This window comes from Olea europaea, chromosome 11, assembly GCF_002742605.1.
Source record: "Olea europaea var. sylvestris chromosome 11, O_europaea_v1, whole genome shotgun sequence".
Lineage (NCBI taxonomy): Eukaryota > Viridiplantae > Streptophyta > Magnoliopsida > Lamiales > Oleaceae > Olea > Olea europaea.
In genome coordinates this window covers 36,874,736-36,894,924 of record NC_036247.1, presented here as the reverse complement: position 1 = coordinate 36,894,924, position 20,189 = coordinate 36,874,736, and the positions used below count along the sequence as shown (strand labels likewise).

The following is a 20,189-nucleotide window of genomic DNA, read 5'->3' as shown; positions in this document are numbered from 1 at the left end:
AAAAAAAGAATAGATTAATTACATGAAATTCTACATTTTGAAACAATTGCATATAATTTCAATTCAAAATTAATTATATATATAGAATAATCATAAATTGATTATAGCAAATGAATTGAAGAGATATGAGAAAATCTTAAAATTGAAAGAAAAAAGACATTCTTTTTTTTTTCCTCTGAAATCTTCACAAATTTCTGAATATATGAGATATTTTCTTTGAGATTTGCAATTTATATTTTTCATCAAAAAGTCTTCAGAAATCTAGTAAGTAGAGAATTCTCCAAGAGTCGTTGTTTGTTTGAATATCCCATGACTTATAGAAACTTTTAAAATGTTTCAATTGAATACGCCGCTACTTTTAGAAAATTTAAAAAAGTCTATAGAAATCCCAATTAAATGCACAACTTTTATAGCGTCTTCAAAAATCTCAATTAAAATACAACTAAAATTTTTAAATCTTCATTACTCTTTAAAAGTCTCAAATGTATACATCCCCTTAAAATTGATTGTGTATCAATGGAAGTAATGAGTCATTGTTTGGTTCAGTTGAAAATCTGATTAAAATTTAAATTAAAGTCAACAATGGAATTTAACTACACGTTTTGTGGGTCTACAAAGTTTATCAAACTTGTATTAAAATCTATTAAAATTTTAATTTTTATCTAAACCAAATAGGAGGTAAGCATACTAAAGTAATTTCTTTTAAACTATTCTCTCCTGAACTCTCATCGAAATCATTTGAATTCCATAGGACATCATAAAAACTAATGGTGGTGAAATATTATGAAAACTTATTTCATCATGTCCAGTCTAGTTTTTCTCAATGTGATAATTTAAAGGGAAAGTTGTAATAGCGGTCGCTACTCTTTTCATTTTTACAGTCTTTATCATAACCTTCATTTTGTGCCAGCAAAAGGTCCATAACCCTTCAAAAATATGCACCCGAAATCTATTTGGACGGAAATCCTCCAAAATACTATAAGTTGACCGAGAAAATTCCTTGAACTGTCTGCTAACGCAGCGGTTTTATTGGATGTTGATACCTATTCGGATATTGTTTTGGATTGTGTTTTGGACGATTTTATTGGATGTTAATTCCTTAATTTTTCCGGTCAATTGAAAGTGTTTTGGACGGTTTCCATCCAGATGAAACCTCAGGTGCATATTTATGAAAGGTTAGGAACCTTCGTTGGCACAAAATGAAGGTTAGGATAAAGTTTACAAAAATAAAAAGATTAGGGACCGTTATTGCAATTTTTCCTAATTTAAATTGGCACGTATAAGCCTATATTTTCAAAATCCCTCTATCCTTCTATCGATAAAATAAGATGTGAAAGGCATTAGACACAACTCTAGATCCAATGCATTCTTCTAAATATCACTTCCTCTAAGAATTGATATTCTTGTCTATACATAAGAGTTAATTTAAAGGAAAAATTTTGAAGATTCCCAAAAGTAGCTTTTATGAATAAAAACGATGTAAGTCCCAAAAAAAATAAAAAATAAAAAAATGGAAAAGAGTAAAAAATTATGTGGAGCTTAACCAAACTTTGTCCTGAGGGGCGGCGATTCATGGTTGATAGGAAATTTCTATGGCTTCCAATGGACCCCGCGGAGGCTCTAGATGCTCATTTTTAAAAATTTCATCCATATATGTCTAGAAAAGGTAATTTAGGTGATGCCTAGTCTATTTTCTACAGGGATAACGAGTCAAGATCATATATGTTGTTCTGAGTTGTTGTCTTTCACTACAGTTTAACGTATCAATATATCATCTCTTTTTAATAAAAGAAATAATTAACATGTAACCTGTTTAGTTATAAAAATGAAAGTGTCGATGTATTCTCACTTATTAAGAAGAGATGATGTGTACGTGTTAAAATGTATTACGTAAACAAGAAGTTAGGAACAAAATACCTTAATTAGTCATGTATGTCATAATTGATGGACTAAAAAAGATAAGAAACAAAAACAAGTAATGTGTTTCCACTTAAAACTTGACAATAAATTAAATTTAAATTTACTTTTTTGCTATTATTGTTTAGCATCTTAAAGATCACGTTATCAAATAAATCACAAAATTAAATTATACATCATATGAGGATTTTTCTAGGAAAACAATTGGCGGGGTGGGATATGGCATTAAATAATAAAATAAAATTAGGAATGACAAATGAGTAGAGGAGGCTTGGACTCGTGAAATGAGATCACGAGCTGACTCCATTTGAAATCGTGAACCAGCTCATTTTATTAATTTCCTTAAAAAGAATACAAGTGACTTAAGGATGTCTCGACTCGATCCATGAGCTTCAAAAGCCAAATGTCGAGCTGAACTTAATCTGTAGACCGGCTCGTCATATGGCTGAGTCCATTGCTACCCTACATAAAACATGGAGGAATGGGATTAAGTAATTTGAGTCTGATTAGACAATAATAATCTTATTATTAATTACACTCAGGCTTTTGATGACTGCAATTTTTCAAACTTTTAGTTGGTGAGAGAGGGGACAGATACACTCTCTCACACGCAGACACACGCTCCCTCTTTCTCTATTCCTTTTATTTTACACTCCCAAACCTTGAAACTGCATTCTTCTCTCTCTTGCATTTTCTGATAGCTCTGAAACACTGCCTATATATAATATTGGTTTTAGTTAAGTAGCAGCTCCATATTGCCGTTTGCTTTTTGACCTTTCACTTCTCATTTTCCCACCCATCTCTCACTATACATCGATCCCAAAAATACACAGCTTTACAAGAATTTGGTGCCCATTTGATTATACAAGGTATGTCCACTACCCCATTCTTCTTCTTTTTCCTCTTCTTCTGTTTTCTGCTCTTTTTTTTTTTTTCTGTATTTTTTTGCTGAGGTGGGGTGTGGTGGGGGTAGGGGGATAGAATCCAAGAGTTTGGTGGAAAAATCTTGGCTTTTTATGATTCATAATGGGCTCAAATTTTACTTCAATTTTCATGGATGGGCTCACAAAAAAATTAGCCTAAAATGTGTTGTTTTTCGATTCTTTAGTTTCATTTCTTTGTTCTCTTCCCCTTTTTTGACTCTCTGGCCTGAAAAAGTGTGTGAATATTGCGTCAAAGGTTCTTTTGCAGCTCTCTTTTTCTTACACGCTAATCATTTTAACATAGGCACTTTGTTTTGTGAAATGCATAAGCTTTTTTCTATCATCTCTTTAAGTATTAAACTCAGTGAGTCATGTTCTTCTTGACTCGGATTTTGATACCCGAGTACTGGTATCTATCTCAATTATTTTTTATTTATTTTTTAATGATTGGGGAACCGTCGCCGCTACCTTTTCGAATGCGCACTGACGCAATAGTCGACGAGCCACAAAAATTAATCTTGTTAAGAGAAGAAGTTGAACTAGGAACTAGGTTTTATACCCACCCATGTCTACTTTTAGGTGAACAAATTTTACGACCTTGAAATTTAATTGTTTGTTCGAATATTAAGTGGATTGAATTGCTCGTTTGACTCAAAGTATCCTTCACATTTAAGGAAAATTTAGCTCGGATTTTTTTTTTTTAAAATTTTTGCTCTAGTGGTTGATTAAAAAGCTATTACATGAAATAAATTCTACTTCTTTTGACGTTTCAGACCATTTCTAACGCTGCACCAAAATTTAAGATAAGCTTTACACCATTTTATGTCAAATCTTGTATTAAATTGAAAATCATCTCTAATCCATTACATCAAAATTTATACCAAATGAGCAGTGTTTTATTATTTTTTTCGATTCCTAGCAATTTATTTATTTATTTACAACTATGTAAATTACTAAATAAATAATTTCATTAAATTAGCGAAAATATTAAATTATTATTGAGTACTAAATTATCCACTTGTTTTATGTATTACGTTAAATTGATGAAAATAATTGATTATATTATTAAAAATAATAATTCTTAATAATAATAATAATAGTAAGGCCCTGTTTGAGCTCCATTTTTATCTCATTAAAACGAAAAATATGATCGTCACATCAAATCACAATATTTGACTTTTTATCTCTTGTGTTGAGTTCATAACGATTATATTTTTCATTCTCATTTTTTCAATAATATGCCTCAAACGAGGGCTAATAATAATTTATTTTATTAGAAAATGATATAAATACACCTAACCAATTTTCTTTGTGTTGAGTTCATAATGATTATATTTTTCATTCTCATTTTTTCAATAATATGCCTAGGGCTAATAATAATTTATTTTATTAGAAAATGATACAAATACACCTAACCAATTTTCTTTGAAAAATGAAATAAAAATGCAAATTTCAAACTATGGTGCAACATTGGAGGCGTTTTATGACGCAAAATGGTGTTTTGAGGTCTCCATTCACAAATTATTAATGGACTGTTTGTACAAATTTTGATGCCTCAAGTACTATCTATGCATTTATGATTTTCAACCGTCCTTCTGAAACAATTCTGGTTAGAAAATAATTTTATCGTAGCAAATGGTAGATTTTCTTCCTTGGCTGCGCCTTGCACTGCCATTACTGGCTACTTTATGCTGTCTGAGTTACATCCTGAAATCCGGGATCCCGGGTTTTTGAATTAGCTCACCATATTTATTTTCATAATAAAAAAAGAAAATCTGTTTTTTATTTTGTACATTCATATAATTATATATTAATAATATTTTGTAATTTTAGGAAGCAAGAAAATGATCATGAGCAGGAGACTAGCATGTTGTACAAGAGATAGAGAAACCAGTATTGACTTTGATGAACAAGAGAGTAAGCTTCTCTCTCTATATATACATACACAAACGTGTATGTAATATGTATACTTTTCCTTAATTTATGCAGTTAGATTTGCTTAATTTCCGTTGTGGGTAGGTCATAATTGAGTGAAAAAGTCTTTGGAGTGTTACAATTTCTTATACGTCGGTGGTGCACCTAATTACGTACCACATGGCTAGCCTAATTTTATATTGGATTTTGAAATTAAGTTAAGTACGTGTCTTGTATTTATTAGTAATGATAAGACTGTCGAGTCTTGCCAAAATACACTATAGATGTTGAAATTTTAAGTAAATGTTTCGTATTCAGTATTGATTGTTGAGTTCTACTACTCATTCAAGAAGGGAGGTCTTAAGTTCGAATAGTTGCAGATGCGAATTAAATCCATGTTGGGCCTAACCCCCGTGGACAGTATGTATTGAATCCCGCATGGACCATTTTGGGGTGAAAAGGCTGACTATGGTGGTTTCGGTGGGGGGCGGGGGGTTGTATCAAGGGATGTCAAATGGGCTAAGTAGCTCGTCGGCTTGTTAAAACCGGGCTCGTGGGCAGCTCGAGCTCATCAAATGACCAGCCCGACCCCGAGCCGAGCAGGGGGCTCCATCCCACGAGCCGAGCTCGTCCAAAAAGATGAAATTTTTTTAAAAAAAGGTGAAAAAAAAAGAGCCGCTTGTGGGCTCGGCTCGTTTTTCATGAGCCACGAGCTCGTGGATTAAAGCCGGCTCGGCCCATTGCCATCACTAGTTGTATCGTTACAACAAAAAAATAAAATAAAAAATAAAATAATGTACATATAACTTGTAAGTTGCTTATTTTCCTAAACATGATTTTCATGTTACTCTTTGTACTAACGAAATTACTTCGAGAAACGTAACTTTTAAGCACAACCAAACTTGAGTGACATTTCTTGTTGGTGCAGATAATGACCCCAAAAGCTCGATCAGACATTCATATGAATCTTCCAGCATTGCAGAAGTTGGATTGTATGCTTCTTGTAGGTGGTCTCTCCACTCGCAAACTTAAATCGCTCGGTTTCAGTTTTACTATAACCGAATAACATTGCCTGTTTACATGTGTCGAACTGATAGGAAACGCTGGACTCGATGGTTGATACCGAGTTTTGGTACGCGGAAGTGGGTAGCCGAGCAGAAGGAAGAAGCAGAAGTGCTGGCCAGAGCACGAGATGGTGGCTTCCTTCTCCCCGGGTACCTACAGTCGGGCTCTCTGAGAAAGAGAGAAAGAGGTTGCTACATCATGGTAAATTGCTTTATCAAGTATTCAAGGCTGCCAAATCTATCAACGAAAATGTCTTGCTCGAAATGCCAGTTCCTAACGAAATCAAGGATGCATTACCAAAGGCAAGCATGGTTCCCCATTATTTTCAATCATTTTAAACATGAAAATACGAGCTAAAATATATTAAATAAATTTAAATTATTCGCAAAAGCTAAATTAGAAAGGCTAGTACCTTCCTCTGTGATTTTTCGATGTGTCAGGTTTTACAGCATTATGAATTTGTTGTTTTATTTGAAAGAATTCCCTATTGTTGACTCCCGTGTTCCTCCCTCGTTACAGTGTGGAAAGGCAAGCCTTGGTATCGAACTCTACAAAATATTGACCGCAGAATCACTTCCAGCCGAGGATATGATCGGTTGCCTTAATCTGAAATCTGAACATGAAGCTCTTGAAGTCATTAACAGATTGGAAACTGCAAAGCTTGCATGGAAAGAGAAAATTACTGAGCAAGAAAGTGGCAAATCTCCAGTTCGAACATCTTGGTCTTTTGTGAAAGATCCAATATCGGAGCTGGATAAGGTGGAGTCTTTAGTGAACAAAGCGGAAATACTTCTGCTGCTGCTAAAGACCAAGTATCCCAATCTTCCTCAAAGCTTCCTTGATGTTACGAAAGTTCAATATGGAAAGGTAAGTTGCTTGTTACTCTAAACTGTTTGACGTCTGACTAGCCAAGTAAGTGTTCAGATTAAATCCTAATTATGAGAGTAGCATTACTTGAAAGTTATTTAAACACAAATTATACGAATTTAACAGTAGCAAGATCTAAAAGATTTCCCCATTGACTTTGCTATGTACGTATGCAGGATGTGGGGCATTCGATTCTGGAGGCTTACTCTCGAACTCTAGCTAACCTGTCATTCAGAATTCTCTCTCGGATAGGAGATATTCTGCAAGAAGATGTTGTGAGCAATCCCAATTCACCTGTGGCAATTTCACACCTCATTGGAGCTAGAATTCCGGGGATATCAGATAGTCCGATGCTGGACCGTGTGAGGCACTCCCTTATTCATCAGTTGAATGGTGTTGATGGAAAATCACGGGTTTCCCATGATACTGATGCCTCTGATATTGAAACTCAGTTTTCTGAAGCTAAAATAAGTAGTTCAGTGAATGCAACACCAAGTCGAAGCCGAGTATGGTGCATTGGTCGAGAGGCTTGCCACAGTGTGTCTGCTCAAAATTCCCCATGACAAGGAGATGTGCAGTTTCGGATGGCATCTTGTGTAAATAAATACCATCTCCATGTCATACAGCAGCTTTTCTTATATCCGCATCTTGATATGAATATGGCAGTGATTTTCCTTCTGGATAGCAAGAGTAATATTGAATTATATTTAAACTTTATCGAAGGAAAGTGTACCTTTAATATACAATTTGAATCTGCTTCATGATGTTTCTCCAATTGTTTGAGGTGATTTGAAGATGAAGGTAGAGGTGGCGGCTCATGCTCACAAACAATTTGAACAATGAAAAACCTCGTGCTCGCTGTTCATCGGTTCGCAAGCTGGTTCGTCATTTGGGTAGTGAAAATGTAATTTTCAGTTATAAAAAAATATATATATAGATAAAAAAAACGTAGCCATCCCTAGTTCTGATCACAACCTAGAAAGAGGTTCAAAATTTGGTGGAAAAAAAAAAAACGAAAGAAAGAAAGAAAAAAAAGAAAAAGAAGAAGAATCTGAAAATTGAAAAGAAAAATAGATGTTTTCTCACCAACGATTATCATCATTATTTTACAATTGAATGGACATTTTCTATCACGATTGACACTCAAGTTCTACAAAATTCATGTTTAGAGATCTAAATATAAAAAATGGTATAGACCTACTTGCATTTCCTGTGTCAAATCTAAACAATATAACATTTTTGAATTGTTCACGCATAAAACAAATAAGAGATACACGTGCTAAAGAAGTGTGAAATATGTAGCTCATGAGTGTTTTGAAGAGGGACCTGCAGGCAGTGAACGAAAAATATATAGTAAAATTAATCACGTTTTATGAAAAGTGATGATGTAATTCTGATCGATAATTTAAAAAGGTTGAACCCCAACCTTGAGGGCCCTCACCACTCCACTCCTAGAGCTTTGTGAGGGAGATAAATCGCAGAATATGTCCTAACAGGTTAGGGAACAAGAGCTGCCTGTACACTGAGCCTACAAGGAATATAATTTCATGTTTCAGGAATCGATCCCTCACATTGCTGCTGCCAGCAAGGCGTGATATAACTTCACTCCTATCCTTTGCATCACTAAACTATGCCTCGGGGAGCTCCGATCGATAATTTATCATTGCGTCTAATTGTACTGTTCGCGTCTAGGCTCCTCAATGATGGGACAATTAGTATAATCACAAAACAAGAACGTGCTATTACCAAAGAGATGCATTATTACATTATGATAAAAAAAATTAACAATTTGTTGACTTTCGTTGAAACCACGTAACGATCAATACGTATATTAAATCTCAATTATCACGGTATTTATTTTAAATTTGAAAAAAAAAATGCTTAAATTATTTTAATTTTGTGATAATTAACCGTTGATGCTTTGTTCTAATTGTTCCTTTTGCCTTGAATTGAAAATTTTTCTTTATTTTTCTCGCATAAAGAATTTTCAATTTGTTAGAATTAATGGATGCAATGGAAGCTATTCTAACAAATGGGGTGGGCTGCGTTGATAGATAAATCTTTCCATCGAAACTTCAGAATGAGTGAAGGATAAATGTATATAGAATTAATTATCAGATGATCAATGCCCACACAAAATTTTATCAGTATTTTTTTTTTATATGAAAAATGGGGGGACAATATCCATTTTTGTGGTGAGAACTTCATGGACACTAATTTCATTTTCAATGAAATGTTTGAATAAATTTTAATTTTTGAAGCAATAATGTTTGCTCTTTGATAAAATTTAGTAAAACTTCTGGTAACTTAAGAAATCAATATTTTTTGTTAAACTAAAAGTATCAATTATCGAAGACTAATAAATCTTATCGAGTTCTTCTTGATACATGTTTAGTACATGAGTTTGTTCATTTTCTTCATCGCCACTTGCAGAAATTCTCGACTGTGTATAGTTAAAGGATTTTTATTTGTGAATTTTGATTGATTGTTTGTGGGATTTGAAAAATAATTGGGCCAATGACAATAAAAAACCAAAATATCTTTAAGACATTTTGATGTCATTATATTATAACATCTCCATTAACATTAGAATAATGATCTAACCTTTAATTTTGCTTCTCAAAAGGCAAAAGAAATAGAATTTACACAGATTTGTTTTCAGCTTCACAAGAACCCACAACAGAGCTTTCACTAATCCTTCCGGTTTGCACCAACCTTTCTTGACTTTCAAAGAATATTGGATAGAAATACAAATGAAACTGCAAAAATCATGGAGGATGATAACATAAATCTTCTCTCAGCGCTAGGCTCATCATACTACATGAAAGTAAAAAATGAACTGTTATGCCTTATAATACTATGGCACGGTGTTGATTCAGCAGTTTCTTCACTTTTTGTAGTAGGGCTGTGGGTTGAAAATCTAATGAGCAATGCATGTGTGACAATGCATACATGTTTATTATATTGACATGTTTATTGCTTCTCAGTGGCATATACATGGATGAACATTATAAATGACAGAAACTTAATTAAGGGAAAGAAATAACTGAAAAATTCCAGTGAAGATTCACATACAAGATGCATCCTGGTCAAACCCTTGAAAATAATTAAACTTCAAGTCCGCTTAACCATTTACTGATGGTTCTAGATAGGACTCTAGTATCATTTAGCGAAATAGCCTTGAGCCCTTGAGCAACAGCATCCGCTGGAGTGTACACGGGTCCTACTTGCCACCTTGGTTCCTGATAATACAAAAATTCAATTTGCATTTAGGATTGCTAGTGAAAGCAGAGATAAAACTCTTTCTGCATGTACATATAATAGTATGGCCGCGATGTGGGAGATAATTAAATGTGTTTATATGTAAATATCATGGGCTTTCATGACAGTTTTGAGTTCCTCATTTTGGAAACATGAGAGCACAAATGCCAAGTAGTTGTCTGTCAAACCCATGACCCTGAGTCTCTCTTGCTGACCCCTCCTTCATTGGGTGGGCTGCAGTGGTGTAATAGGATGTGTTAAAGCAACTTTGGGATATATTGGTCGGAGGAGTCTAGTGTATTGGTATAAGATGTGCATCATGACATGTTCATTAATTCTGTATATCACGAGAAAAGGGACAAGCCCCGAGCCCAATCCCAAGTAGCTATTGTGAAGCCCATGCCAAAGGTCGCTTGTAAGCAAGAGCGATCCACAACCAACACTAGGGCACTATTGGTGTGGAGAATAAAACCAGATGTATCTTGAGATGCCTTTGACAGTGGATGAAATGCAAAGAGGTCATCGCATGTTCACCAAAAAAAGAGTGATCTTAACATCTTACGTTGATCGTGTTTAGTGTTTATATGAGGGTGGTAAGCTTTCGTCACAACTTAGGTCAAATATTTTGGTGAAGTGATTCTGAGTAATCACTTGTGGATCCCATTGAGCTCATGCTTTGCATGCAGGACCCCTCCTGTGGGTATGAGTGCCAATCTCAAGAGTAATACTAGGAGGGAGCCTGACAGATTTGCACTCACTCAGTCCTGACTATAAACTGAAAATAGTGTCCTTTTGGAAAGTGATTGTGATGTGACATGGGCTGTCTGACAAAATTTAGCTTTGTCTATATGAGTGAAATGGCTTCTATACCAACTTGACACTTTAGATGACTATTCCCAAATTTGATTTCCCCCTTTTTTCTTATTTTAAAAACATCAGTGATGAAGAATACTACCTGCGCACATGGTGTGATATGGTTACCACCTAAGATAACTTTCTCAAGTTTTCCACCAAAAGACGCCACACGGGGCTTTAGTGTCTCTTCAAGGAGATCTGTCTCGTCAATTGCATCAAAATCAAACTTTACCTGAAACAAAAATCGACATACTTAATAAATTTTAGACAGCATTTGATTTGATTTAACAGTGGGTACAAGTGTAGAAAGTACCAATAGAGTGTGTTGAACATTGTATAACGCCTTAAAACAGTCCAGATTCTCAGAAGGCGTTGGCTTGAACTCAGAAATCCCCTGTGCAACCTAAACAAAAATTATAAAGTGAGTGTGGAAACCAATTAGAACTTGATGGTATAAAACTTTAGTGAAGCATTAGGCCAGGAATTAGTGCAGTTTGTAACAAACCCTGGGATATTAGCACAAGATCAATTTGGAAATTTGAACCACAAGAAATATAAAGGTTATAAATTCACAAATACATCGTGGCATATTACCTGATTAAATACTGCAGGCAACTGATCAACAAAGTTGTTCAATGATATAGCAGCTTCTGGATCATCGTCGGGCATAATTCTTCCAGCCACATCAACTAGTGTTTTCCATGCATCTCCTAATTATTCCACATCTTTAAATTACTGAAGCATCATATGGGACAAAAATTACAAGGATATAACTCAACGACTGAAATTAATTAGCTGGACAACTTTAATATCCTGCATATACGCTATGCAATGAGAACTACAACAACCAAGAAAAAAGAACCAATTACAAGTCTTTCAAAATTAACGTCGATGACTGTACGGCACTCCAACTTACAGTCAGCACCTTCAAAGCTACCTTGAAAATTTATAGGAACTTCTTACTTATTTTTCAAGTTTCCAACAAAAAATGATTCAAAATCATAAATACATCAAATCAATAATACTTTGTTCGTGGACCGAGAAAGATATGTTTGTATAGTGGATTTTTTGTTGGACTTATCTCCTTTTTAAAAGGTTGAACCCCAACCTTGAGGGCCGCCACCGCTCGGCCCTTAGAGCTTTGTGAGGGGGGTAAATCGAGGGATGTGCCCTAGTAGGCCAGGAAACAAGAGATGTCTGTACATTGCGCCTACAAGGAGTCCAATTCCATGTTTCAGGGTGTGCTTTATTGAGCTGAACTTCAAAATAAGAAAATATACTTCCCAAAAAAAAAAGGGTGTGCTTTTTCCTCCTAGGCATGCCTTAGGCAGTCAATATAAAGTTGACTATCTATTTTTAGACCAAGGTGTGAGACGGGGCTTTTTCTTTGAGCCTCAAGCCTAGGCGTGCCAAAGCAGAGCCTTTTAGAACACTGAACACTCATTAATATCGGTGGTACGATGGCAGTTTAATGAGCTTCTAACTTGAAAATTACACGCTTATGAGCTTCAGGAAATGGAAATTCCATAATATGCAAAGCAAAAGTGAATCATTAAGATGTTGCTAACAACAAACAAAATCTTTATCTTATGCCAAAATCCTTTCAAGGCAATAACCAGTAAGTGCCTTTGCACCAAAACATGACAACACTTGTCAAGCTCAAAGAGAAACTTTGGTGCACAATACAATATTTTGTGGTACTTTGATTCAATTTCTTATATATACAGAGGTACAAGAAATTATATTGAGACTTAATATTGAAGAAGTCAAAGGAATGAGATAATAGTATGAAAAATTACTATTATGATCTTAAACGAAATTAAAATAGCAAATAAGCTGCATATAAGTCCAACATACCTGAGACACTCTGAGCCATCGAATACATAGGAGATGCCTCCATGACTGGCATCATCTGATTGATTAGAGGACCTAACTGCAAAAAAGGACAGACAAATTTGGAATCTGTTGGAGAATTACTGTTAACTTCACCTAAATTTTTATTTAAGAAACGACAGGTTATAACTGCATGGACTTTATGTTGGTGATACTAAAACAACTGCAGTGCAAGTTGAATTCAAGACCAAGAAGAATGAGGAAACCATTTATTTGCATGGAAAGGGAAAAAAAATTCCCTAGCTTGAGAAATAATCTAATATGCAAGCTCCATCTCTGTCAGCTAGTCAGAAACGAGAGTGACAAAGACAAAGACCTATTTAGGACATCTTTATGACTTCTTTTACTGTATTGAGATATCATCCAGATACAAAAAAAATTGAAGACACTTAGGAAAAATTTCTCAATTGAGTACTCAAACTTTATGCAAATATACCTGCTCAAAGTATGGTACTGCTTCTGATGCTGGCTTGTTGTTGTATGATATTATTGCATTAGCCTTCAACCAAAAACATATATAGTCTTTGTAAAAAGTATGTACATTGTTATTTCATCAATGACAGGCATATTTTAGAGTTTGAAGATTCACAATGAACCTTTGGTATCCTCTCACAGTAATAACTTCCCATGAGCACCTGAAGAAGTGCGCCATTACTGCAGATACATATTAAAACAATAACAATGTCAATAAACACAATCAGCAACGATATATAATAATTATATATATGATAGATTTAATAGTCCATTCAAACCATGTTAAAGTTACATATATATATAATACAATCATGCTACCATTTTATGTGTATATGCTTCCAATAAGCCTTCTTAGCGGAGAATACTCGATAAAATATGCTACCAGCTACCCTACTAATGTGATGTTACAAACCATGAACCAATCTCTGTCACCATCATTTATTGTATACAGGCCATGTGCACAGGTTGAAGCAGTTAAAGTCAATAACTACCCATGTATATTGCAGAAGTTGGTCAGATGCTATCTCATCCATTACAATAAGCTTTTCTGTTTTCTCATCGTAATTTGAAGCTAATTACCCTTTTACTTGTCATTATTTTTGAGTGGCGTTCAACCTTGATCCAATTACTTGCACAAACCATTTTGCACCAAGGGTAATGTATAAATAGCACATGATGATGTCCATTTTCTACATTATCCTAACAATAAAAATTCTCAAGCCAAAAAATATATTTAACAACTAGTCTGATACGATATTCCATCAGCCAAAATTATACTTCGCAATCTAAATCTTATAGGATCACATCCCCCACAGAGTTAATTATATCCCACGGAAATGATATTTATATTCCGAAGTTTTGAGATCACCTGTGTCCAACTGAATAAAAAGGAAGATCAGCAATCTCAACTCCTGAAAGCCCATTCTCGGGCAACCCAGACACCAAAATTGAATCCAGGCATGCATGGAAACGTTCATAAATTTCTTTCGTAACTTGTGCATGATCAAATGTCACATTATACGGCACTGATATAATCAAATATCCTTCCTTAGCCAAAAGCTCCAGCAAATAGCTGCACAAACAAGAAACCATAAACAGACGATTCCTTGGAACTAATTCGTAGGTGCTTTCAATTATTTAGACTTCTAACACTATTATTATAACTATATAAAGAAATAGAAGGAGTGAAAAACAAGGGAGACCACTACCTCCCTATTTGCTACTAAAAACAGACTGTGGGAGAGGTTTTTAAATACAGGAACTAGTAAACTTAGCATAGGTGGAAAGCACTGTCAGAGAAGAGAAGGCTGAAAGTGCTTGTTTTTGACATAGAATTGGGTAATCACAAACGGCCTTAGTCTCTATCCCTGCTCTATTCAATAGGTTTTGAAATAGAAGGTCCAAAAGTCCAAGGGAGGTGACGGATATCCTTTCTATTTCAGTAGTATGGTATGTACAAGTTATACCAGCCATACAACTCAATTTAACGAGTTTCATTAAGATAGATCTAAGAATTTTTCACTTACCGATCCAAACGTGGTATGGCTATAAACAAAGGAAACTGTGACAGAGAAAACTAAATCAAGGTTTGAGGACTGACATAGCGATCAAGTCAGCCCAGCCTAAATAATTTAATTAAAAAATAAATAAATAATTCTCATTTCAATTCCATACCTCAGGCCATTTATTACAACCTTAATATATACATAAATGCACATTTCAACAAGATTTAAATGAATACAGTTAGTCCTCTTTAACATCTTATGCTTTTTGACAGAATAAGGCTATCTAGCACGTGTGGTGTCTAGATGACCACACTTGATTAATTCAATTAAACTAAATCACGTGGTATTGTATTTAAGTGAATACACTTAGACTGGTGATGCTGAACAGCATTGCCTTTTTGACAAGATGATTAACGCAGTATCAGACACTGCCACCTATTTTTTTAAAATTGTGCATACTTGGCCAACACGTGAGGGACATGGCAAAAGCTTTTAGATGAAATAGTTTATACATATAAACTAAAGTACCTGTAACTGACTTCTGGCACAGCTCCAATAAACGCGCCGCCGAGGAATTTGATGAGTGCTTTGGGTTTCACACCTTGGGGCGGAGGGATTACTAGACAAGAATCAAGCCTTTTGTAATTCTTATTACTATAATTATAAGTATTTTTCACATTGTTAATTCTTCTACCGATTTCAGCATACGAGTTGGGGTTTATTGCCATGCGTGGAGATAAAGATTGCCAGTGCCTGAGCTTTTTGTAATTTCGAGGAATACGAGAGGGAGAATAAGTTGAGTTGTTGAGAAATGGGGGTTTAAGTTTGAGTTTTGGGGGATTACTACAAGTAAGAGGAGCAGTCGCCATTGATGCTCCGTGAGTATGGAATCGAGTGGGAAATTTTCAGTGGGGTCGATATTCGATTGACGTCTGACGACGATTAAAGAAAGGACAATTATATGGATTATCTGTGGAGCGCGGGATGCTATACGTGGCGACTCCTTAGCGCCACCCTTTTGCTTTAAAATAAATAAGAATGAGAAGAAAAAATGTTGAGGACTTAGCTGTGTAATAAACAAAGATCAGAGACTTTCATTGCAATTAAATTTCGATATCCTCTCTCTGCAAATAAACCGGAAAAATAGTGTGAAACGAAAAAAATACCACTTCGGATCAAAGAGAAACGGGGAGCAAATCCGAATAGACAGTCCTTGAGCCTCCGCTGTCGTGGTTCAATAGCTTCTGCAAACTGCTCGTGGATCTTCTTCAGGTACCAATCTCCATTTATGCTACAAGAATAATTATGTGCTGTGTGGAGAAAAGAGAGATACCAAATTTCTCCTCCCATCTTAAATAAAAGAAAAGGATTAAGACATTGATGAAGAAATAGGTGATTTGTGTTTTTTATGTGATACCTTTTCTTTTTTAAGGTATCTGGTTTTTGAAACATGCGTGAGGCTCCAGGGATTGAATGAAATATATTATGGGTCCAGAAAAAGCTACTGCGAATTACATAGATGATAGAATTTTCTTGAAATTGTAGTTAGATGCATTGTGAGTTCTTGATTTCTCGTTCTTTGCAAAATACTGATGGACATTACTTGCAACCGTACCTTTAATTTGGAATTGTATGATTTTGCTGTTGCATATATCTTAGTTAGAGTACAATGACTAATCATTAGCTTCTGAAGAAATGTTTTCTCTTTCCAGTTAAATTTTACTCTCTGTGGACAAATTATCATTCACTGTTATAAGGTTGGAAGAAACAACGTCACTTGAATTCAAATTTGTCTAAACTCTATTAATTGTGGGGTATTTTGTCATTTGCTGCTCGAGATTTGAGTCCAAAGCTTGTTTAACCTCTAATTACGTTGTAAATAAATCAATTTTGAACGTATTTTAAGCTCTTGGATCAGTCTGTTAATGCAATGAGCATTCTGCTGTGATACTAAAAATTTGTGGAGAATGGGCTTGATAAATATTTGCCTTCCTTACTATGCTTATGTGAACCTTCATTAGTATCCTGTTGAATTCTGTCTTGGATAAGTTTGATTTCATAGTCTTTCTTCGCACTCGAATAAATTCTCAAGCTTGTGATTAGCATAGTTAAATTTGGTTGCCAAATATTTTGTTTCCATTGGGCCTTTCATGGAGGTACTTTTAGTCAATTGGAGTGGAGAAAGTCAAAGCCAAGAAGACGTTCATTGGAAATAAGACTTAGCTTGTAGTTGTTTTTTCTTTCGTATGTCAAGGGTTGTTTTTCTTCCATAGTTCCTTGATAATACCAATTTTGCAAATGAGTTTTTTTTCCTTGTCGGCACAGAATTTAACTTATGGGTTTGCCGAGATTTACGCGTCCCAAGGGAAGGGATGGTGAGTCAAGTTCCAACCTTTATGTGGCTAACTGTGGGCCTGCAGTTGGACTTTCATTTGACACTATCATGTCAGCATTTGGTACATATGGCGAAGTCAAGGGAGTTTATGCAGCAGATGAGAGTGGCACTCGTGTTATTGTATCTTATCATGAGGAGAGTAGCGCACAAACAGCGCTGAAGGAACTAGATGGACGCCCATGTTCTGATCTTGGAGGCCGCTCATTGCACATTCGCTATTCTGCACAATCACTTGGCAAGGTGAGGATATTGTACTACATGTAAATTTCAATATGTAATATGTTTAGGTAACTGCAGATTTGAGCCCAATCATCCATGATGTCAGCAATAATTCAAGAGGCAATTGGGTATAACTTTGAATCACGTGGATTACTTACCTATTGTCTTACTGAATGTCTCCAGTGGGGGCAATGAACCAATTCTGCTTTAGTCTTATTCAGCTATCTCTTTATATTGGTTTTAGATAAAAATGTAGTCCAGTATCTCCAACAATTTACAGTAAAATATCCATCTGTAATTGATGAAGTTCATCTCCTGCCTCAACTAATCATACTTTTGAATCAAATGTCTGATCCTCATGTAATAGTGCTCAATCTAAGTTTTAATTCTTGTGACTCCATTTTCTCTTTTCATCAATTTTTAGTAAATGAGAATTAAATGATTCAAACCTTCTTTGGGTCAGCATAGTTAATCGTTGAACTCAAAGATTTCTGTATTTTGATGCTATACTATTGTGATTTTTAAGACTTCTATTCCTCTTAGTAGCTGTTCCCATTGATTGTACATATTATTGAATGACTGTATATCTTTTTAGGTTAAGGTCAAAGACACTGTTCCTGTATCAACATCAGCTTCAGATTTAAAGATTCCTGGTGTTTACTTAGTGCATGACTTTGTCACTGCTAAAGAAGAGGAGGTTAAGGATAATCTTTTAGTGTAATATATGGGCTCTTTCCCGGTTTGTTCTTCTCCAATTTATTATCACATACGCACATATTTACTCTAAACTACAAAATACTCCTTTTATAGGAATTACTTGCTGCAGTGGATTGTCAGCCGTGGCAACATCTAGCGAAAAGAAGAGTTCAGCATTACGGGTACGAGTTTCGCTATGATGTAAGTTCGGATTTATTATCAGAAATACTAAATGCTGAATCAGCCTTCCGCCTTATTTGATTTTGATATTTTGTTTTATTTTTCTTTTCCCATCTCCCTTCCCTCTTACAGATAAGGAACGTTAACCCAAAGCAATACTTGGGTGATCTCCCGTGCTTTGTGTCTCCAGTACTTGATAGGATCACAATGTTTAAAAAATTTGATTCTTCTACAGATGTATGTGTGGATCAATTAACTGTAAGTAAACTCTAAACTCTTTCTACTTATATTGTACTTCTGCTCGGGTGTTTAGCACTTTTAGGTGCAGAGTTTCTCATTATTATTAGGGAACTCATATTCTTGGCTGACTAAGAATTGTATTCTTTTCCATAACAGGTGAATGAATATCCACCTGGGGTTGGTTTGTCTCCACATATAGACACCCATTCAGCATTTGAGGGATCAATTTTCAGCCTTTCATTGGCTGGCCCTTGCATCATGGAATTCAGACAGTATTCAAGAGGTGTTTGGCTGTCAAGTCATACCTCAAGTTGTGACACAGAGGAGCAAATATGTGAAAATAGCTCCAATTTCTTGCAGAAAGCTATTTATCTTCCACCTCGATCAATGTTATTGTTATCCGGGGAGGGCCGATATGCTTGGCATCATTACATTCCCCACCACAAGGTATACTAGTGTGTTTCATTTATGATGTTCGACAATCTTCTATAGAATCTATACAGAATGAAGTAACTTAAATATCTTTAATGAGAACTCAAAGAACAAAGCTTAATTTCTTCATTTATATTCTCATGCTTATAATTATCAGCATGAGGCATGGAGTGGATTGACATGAAAATTCTGCGCACGGGCCTGAGCAATTCTATTGTTCATACTAATATATTTGCAGAGCATCAGAACTAAGGGTATAATTGCTTTACAAATGAAAGTTTTGTGCATTATCCAGAAAGTCTGAACACTGAAACCCCAGAGATCTAGCACCTTTATTTTTTGGACATGAACAAGGCAGCAAGCTTTGTGCAACCACAATTTTGTTGTTGGCATGTATGTGTTTTGACAGTTTGGATGCATTTGCGTTTTTACAGTTTTATTAGGAATTTCTTTGGCGTTGGCAAGTGTATCACTTATTACATAATTTAGGCAAATTGTATCCTTTACAGTGGAAAAGTATGATTTACCTTGTTATTTATTTCATCGTGTATTCTTTAATTACTCGAAGTTACATATGTTATTTGTGATGCAGGTGGACAAAGTGAAGGACAGGGAAATCCGAAGGGGCTCAAGGAGAGTGTCCCTGACATTACGCAAGGTATGCGCATTCAAGTTGGCTTTGAATGTATTTAATTACAATTCCTCTCAATCTAATGCTCTTTGGAGAATGCCACTTACGCAACATACTTATGTATGGTCTAGCAATGAGAAAAATAAGAAAATCTCTCGTGAAAATAACAAAGGGATCAAATAAGTTGGGGTGGGGGAATGTAATCTTGCCCTCAGTTACATGCTTTAATGTGGTTTTCTTTACTTTCTGATCTGGTGTATACATCCTTTTTAAGTTACTGATGATATGGTTCTCTTTCCTAGATGTATAATTTTATTATTACTTTTTTTTTACCATATGATGCAGGTCAGGAAAGGTCCTTGCCAATGCGAATTTCCTCAGCATTGCGATTATCAAAATTAGGACGATTTTAATTCTAACAAATACTGTGACCGGCAGCTCTATGGAGGTTGGAAATTGGGAATTTGAGTTTCACGACCATCTGATCTTCCCTTTTACTAGAGTTGCGATCCATATCATTGATTATGGGAATGAGTTATTGAGATGATGGACGAGTGAAGAATTAACATCAGAAGAGGAAGCATTTCATTCAGATATATACACAATAGATTAACTTATTCGGCCCTTTCAAATGCCAAGCTAACGAATTATTGGACAAAGATTACAAGGAATACGATGGATTTCATGTATTTGTTGAGAAATTCTTCTCGAACTTGTTTTGC

At 35.1% G+C, this 20,189-nt stretch overlaps 3 protein-coding genes across 4 annotated transcripts; 2 read left to right on the top strand and 1 right to left on the bottom strand.

Moving 5' to 3' along the window:
- The first annotated feature begins 5,649 nt into the window (after positions 1 to 5,649).
- Positions 5,650 to 7,461, top strand: LOC111404275 (rop guanine nucleotide exchange factor 14-like). Of its 2 annotated transcripts, none has more exons than XM_023033100.1 (4): positions 5,650 to 5,757; positions 5,852 to 6,121; positions 6,339 to 6,686; positions 6,863 to 7,461. In XM_023033100.1, exons 1-4 carry the CDS (start codon positions 5,686 to 5,688, stop codon positions 7,247 to 7,249), a joined length of 1,077 nt encoding a protein of 358 aa, XP_022888868.1. In that variant the 5' UTR covers positions 5,650 to 5,685; the 3' UTR covers positions 7,250 to 7,461. The 2 variants fall into 2 exon arrangements, with proteins under 2 accessions (XP_022888868.1, XP_022888869.1); XM_023033101.1 differs by having other exon boundaries at positions 5,678 to 5,761.
- A 2,006-nt stretch (positions 7,462 to 9,467) lies between these two features.
- Positions 9,468 to 15,642, bottom strand: LOC111404273. The gene is made up of 9 exons (XM_023033098.1): positions 15,203 to 15,642; positions 14,038 to 14,241; positions 13,292 to 13,349; positions 13,132 to 13,194; positions 12,660 to 12,735; positions 11,397 to 11,512; positions 11,116 to 11,205; positions 10,903 to 11,034; positions 9,468 to 9,928 (listed from the first exon to the last, which is right to left on the bottom strand). The coding sequence occupies exons 1-9, from the start codon at positions 15,541 to 15,543 to the stop codon at positions 9,794 to 9,796; spliced, it is 1,215 nt and encodes a 404-aa protein (XP_022888866.1). The 5' UTR covers positions 15,544 to 15,642; the 3' UTR covers positions 9,468 to 9,793.
- A 94-nt stretch (positions 15,643 to 15,736) lies between these two features.
- LOC111404274 (alkylated DNA repair protein alkB homolog 8-like) lies at positions 15,737 to 20,062 on the top strand. The gene is made up of 8 exons (XM_023033099.1): positions 15,737 to 15,946; positions 17,000 to 17,309; positions 17,884 to 17,985; positions 18,099 to 18,185; positions 18,297 to 18,422; positions 18,561 to 18,851; positions 19,429 to 19,494; positions 19,813 to 20,062. Exons 2-8 carry the CDS (start codon positions 17,010 to 17,012, stop codon positions 19,867 to 19,869), a joined length of 1,029 nt encoding a protein of 342 aa, XP_022888867.1. The 5' UTR covers positions 15,737 to 15,946; positions 17,000 to 17,009; the 3' UTR covers positions 19,870 to 20,062.
- Positions 20,063 to 20,189: the final 127 nt, after the last annotated feature.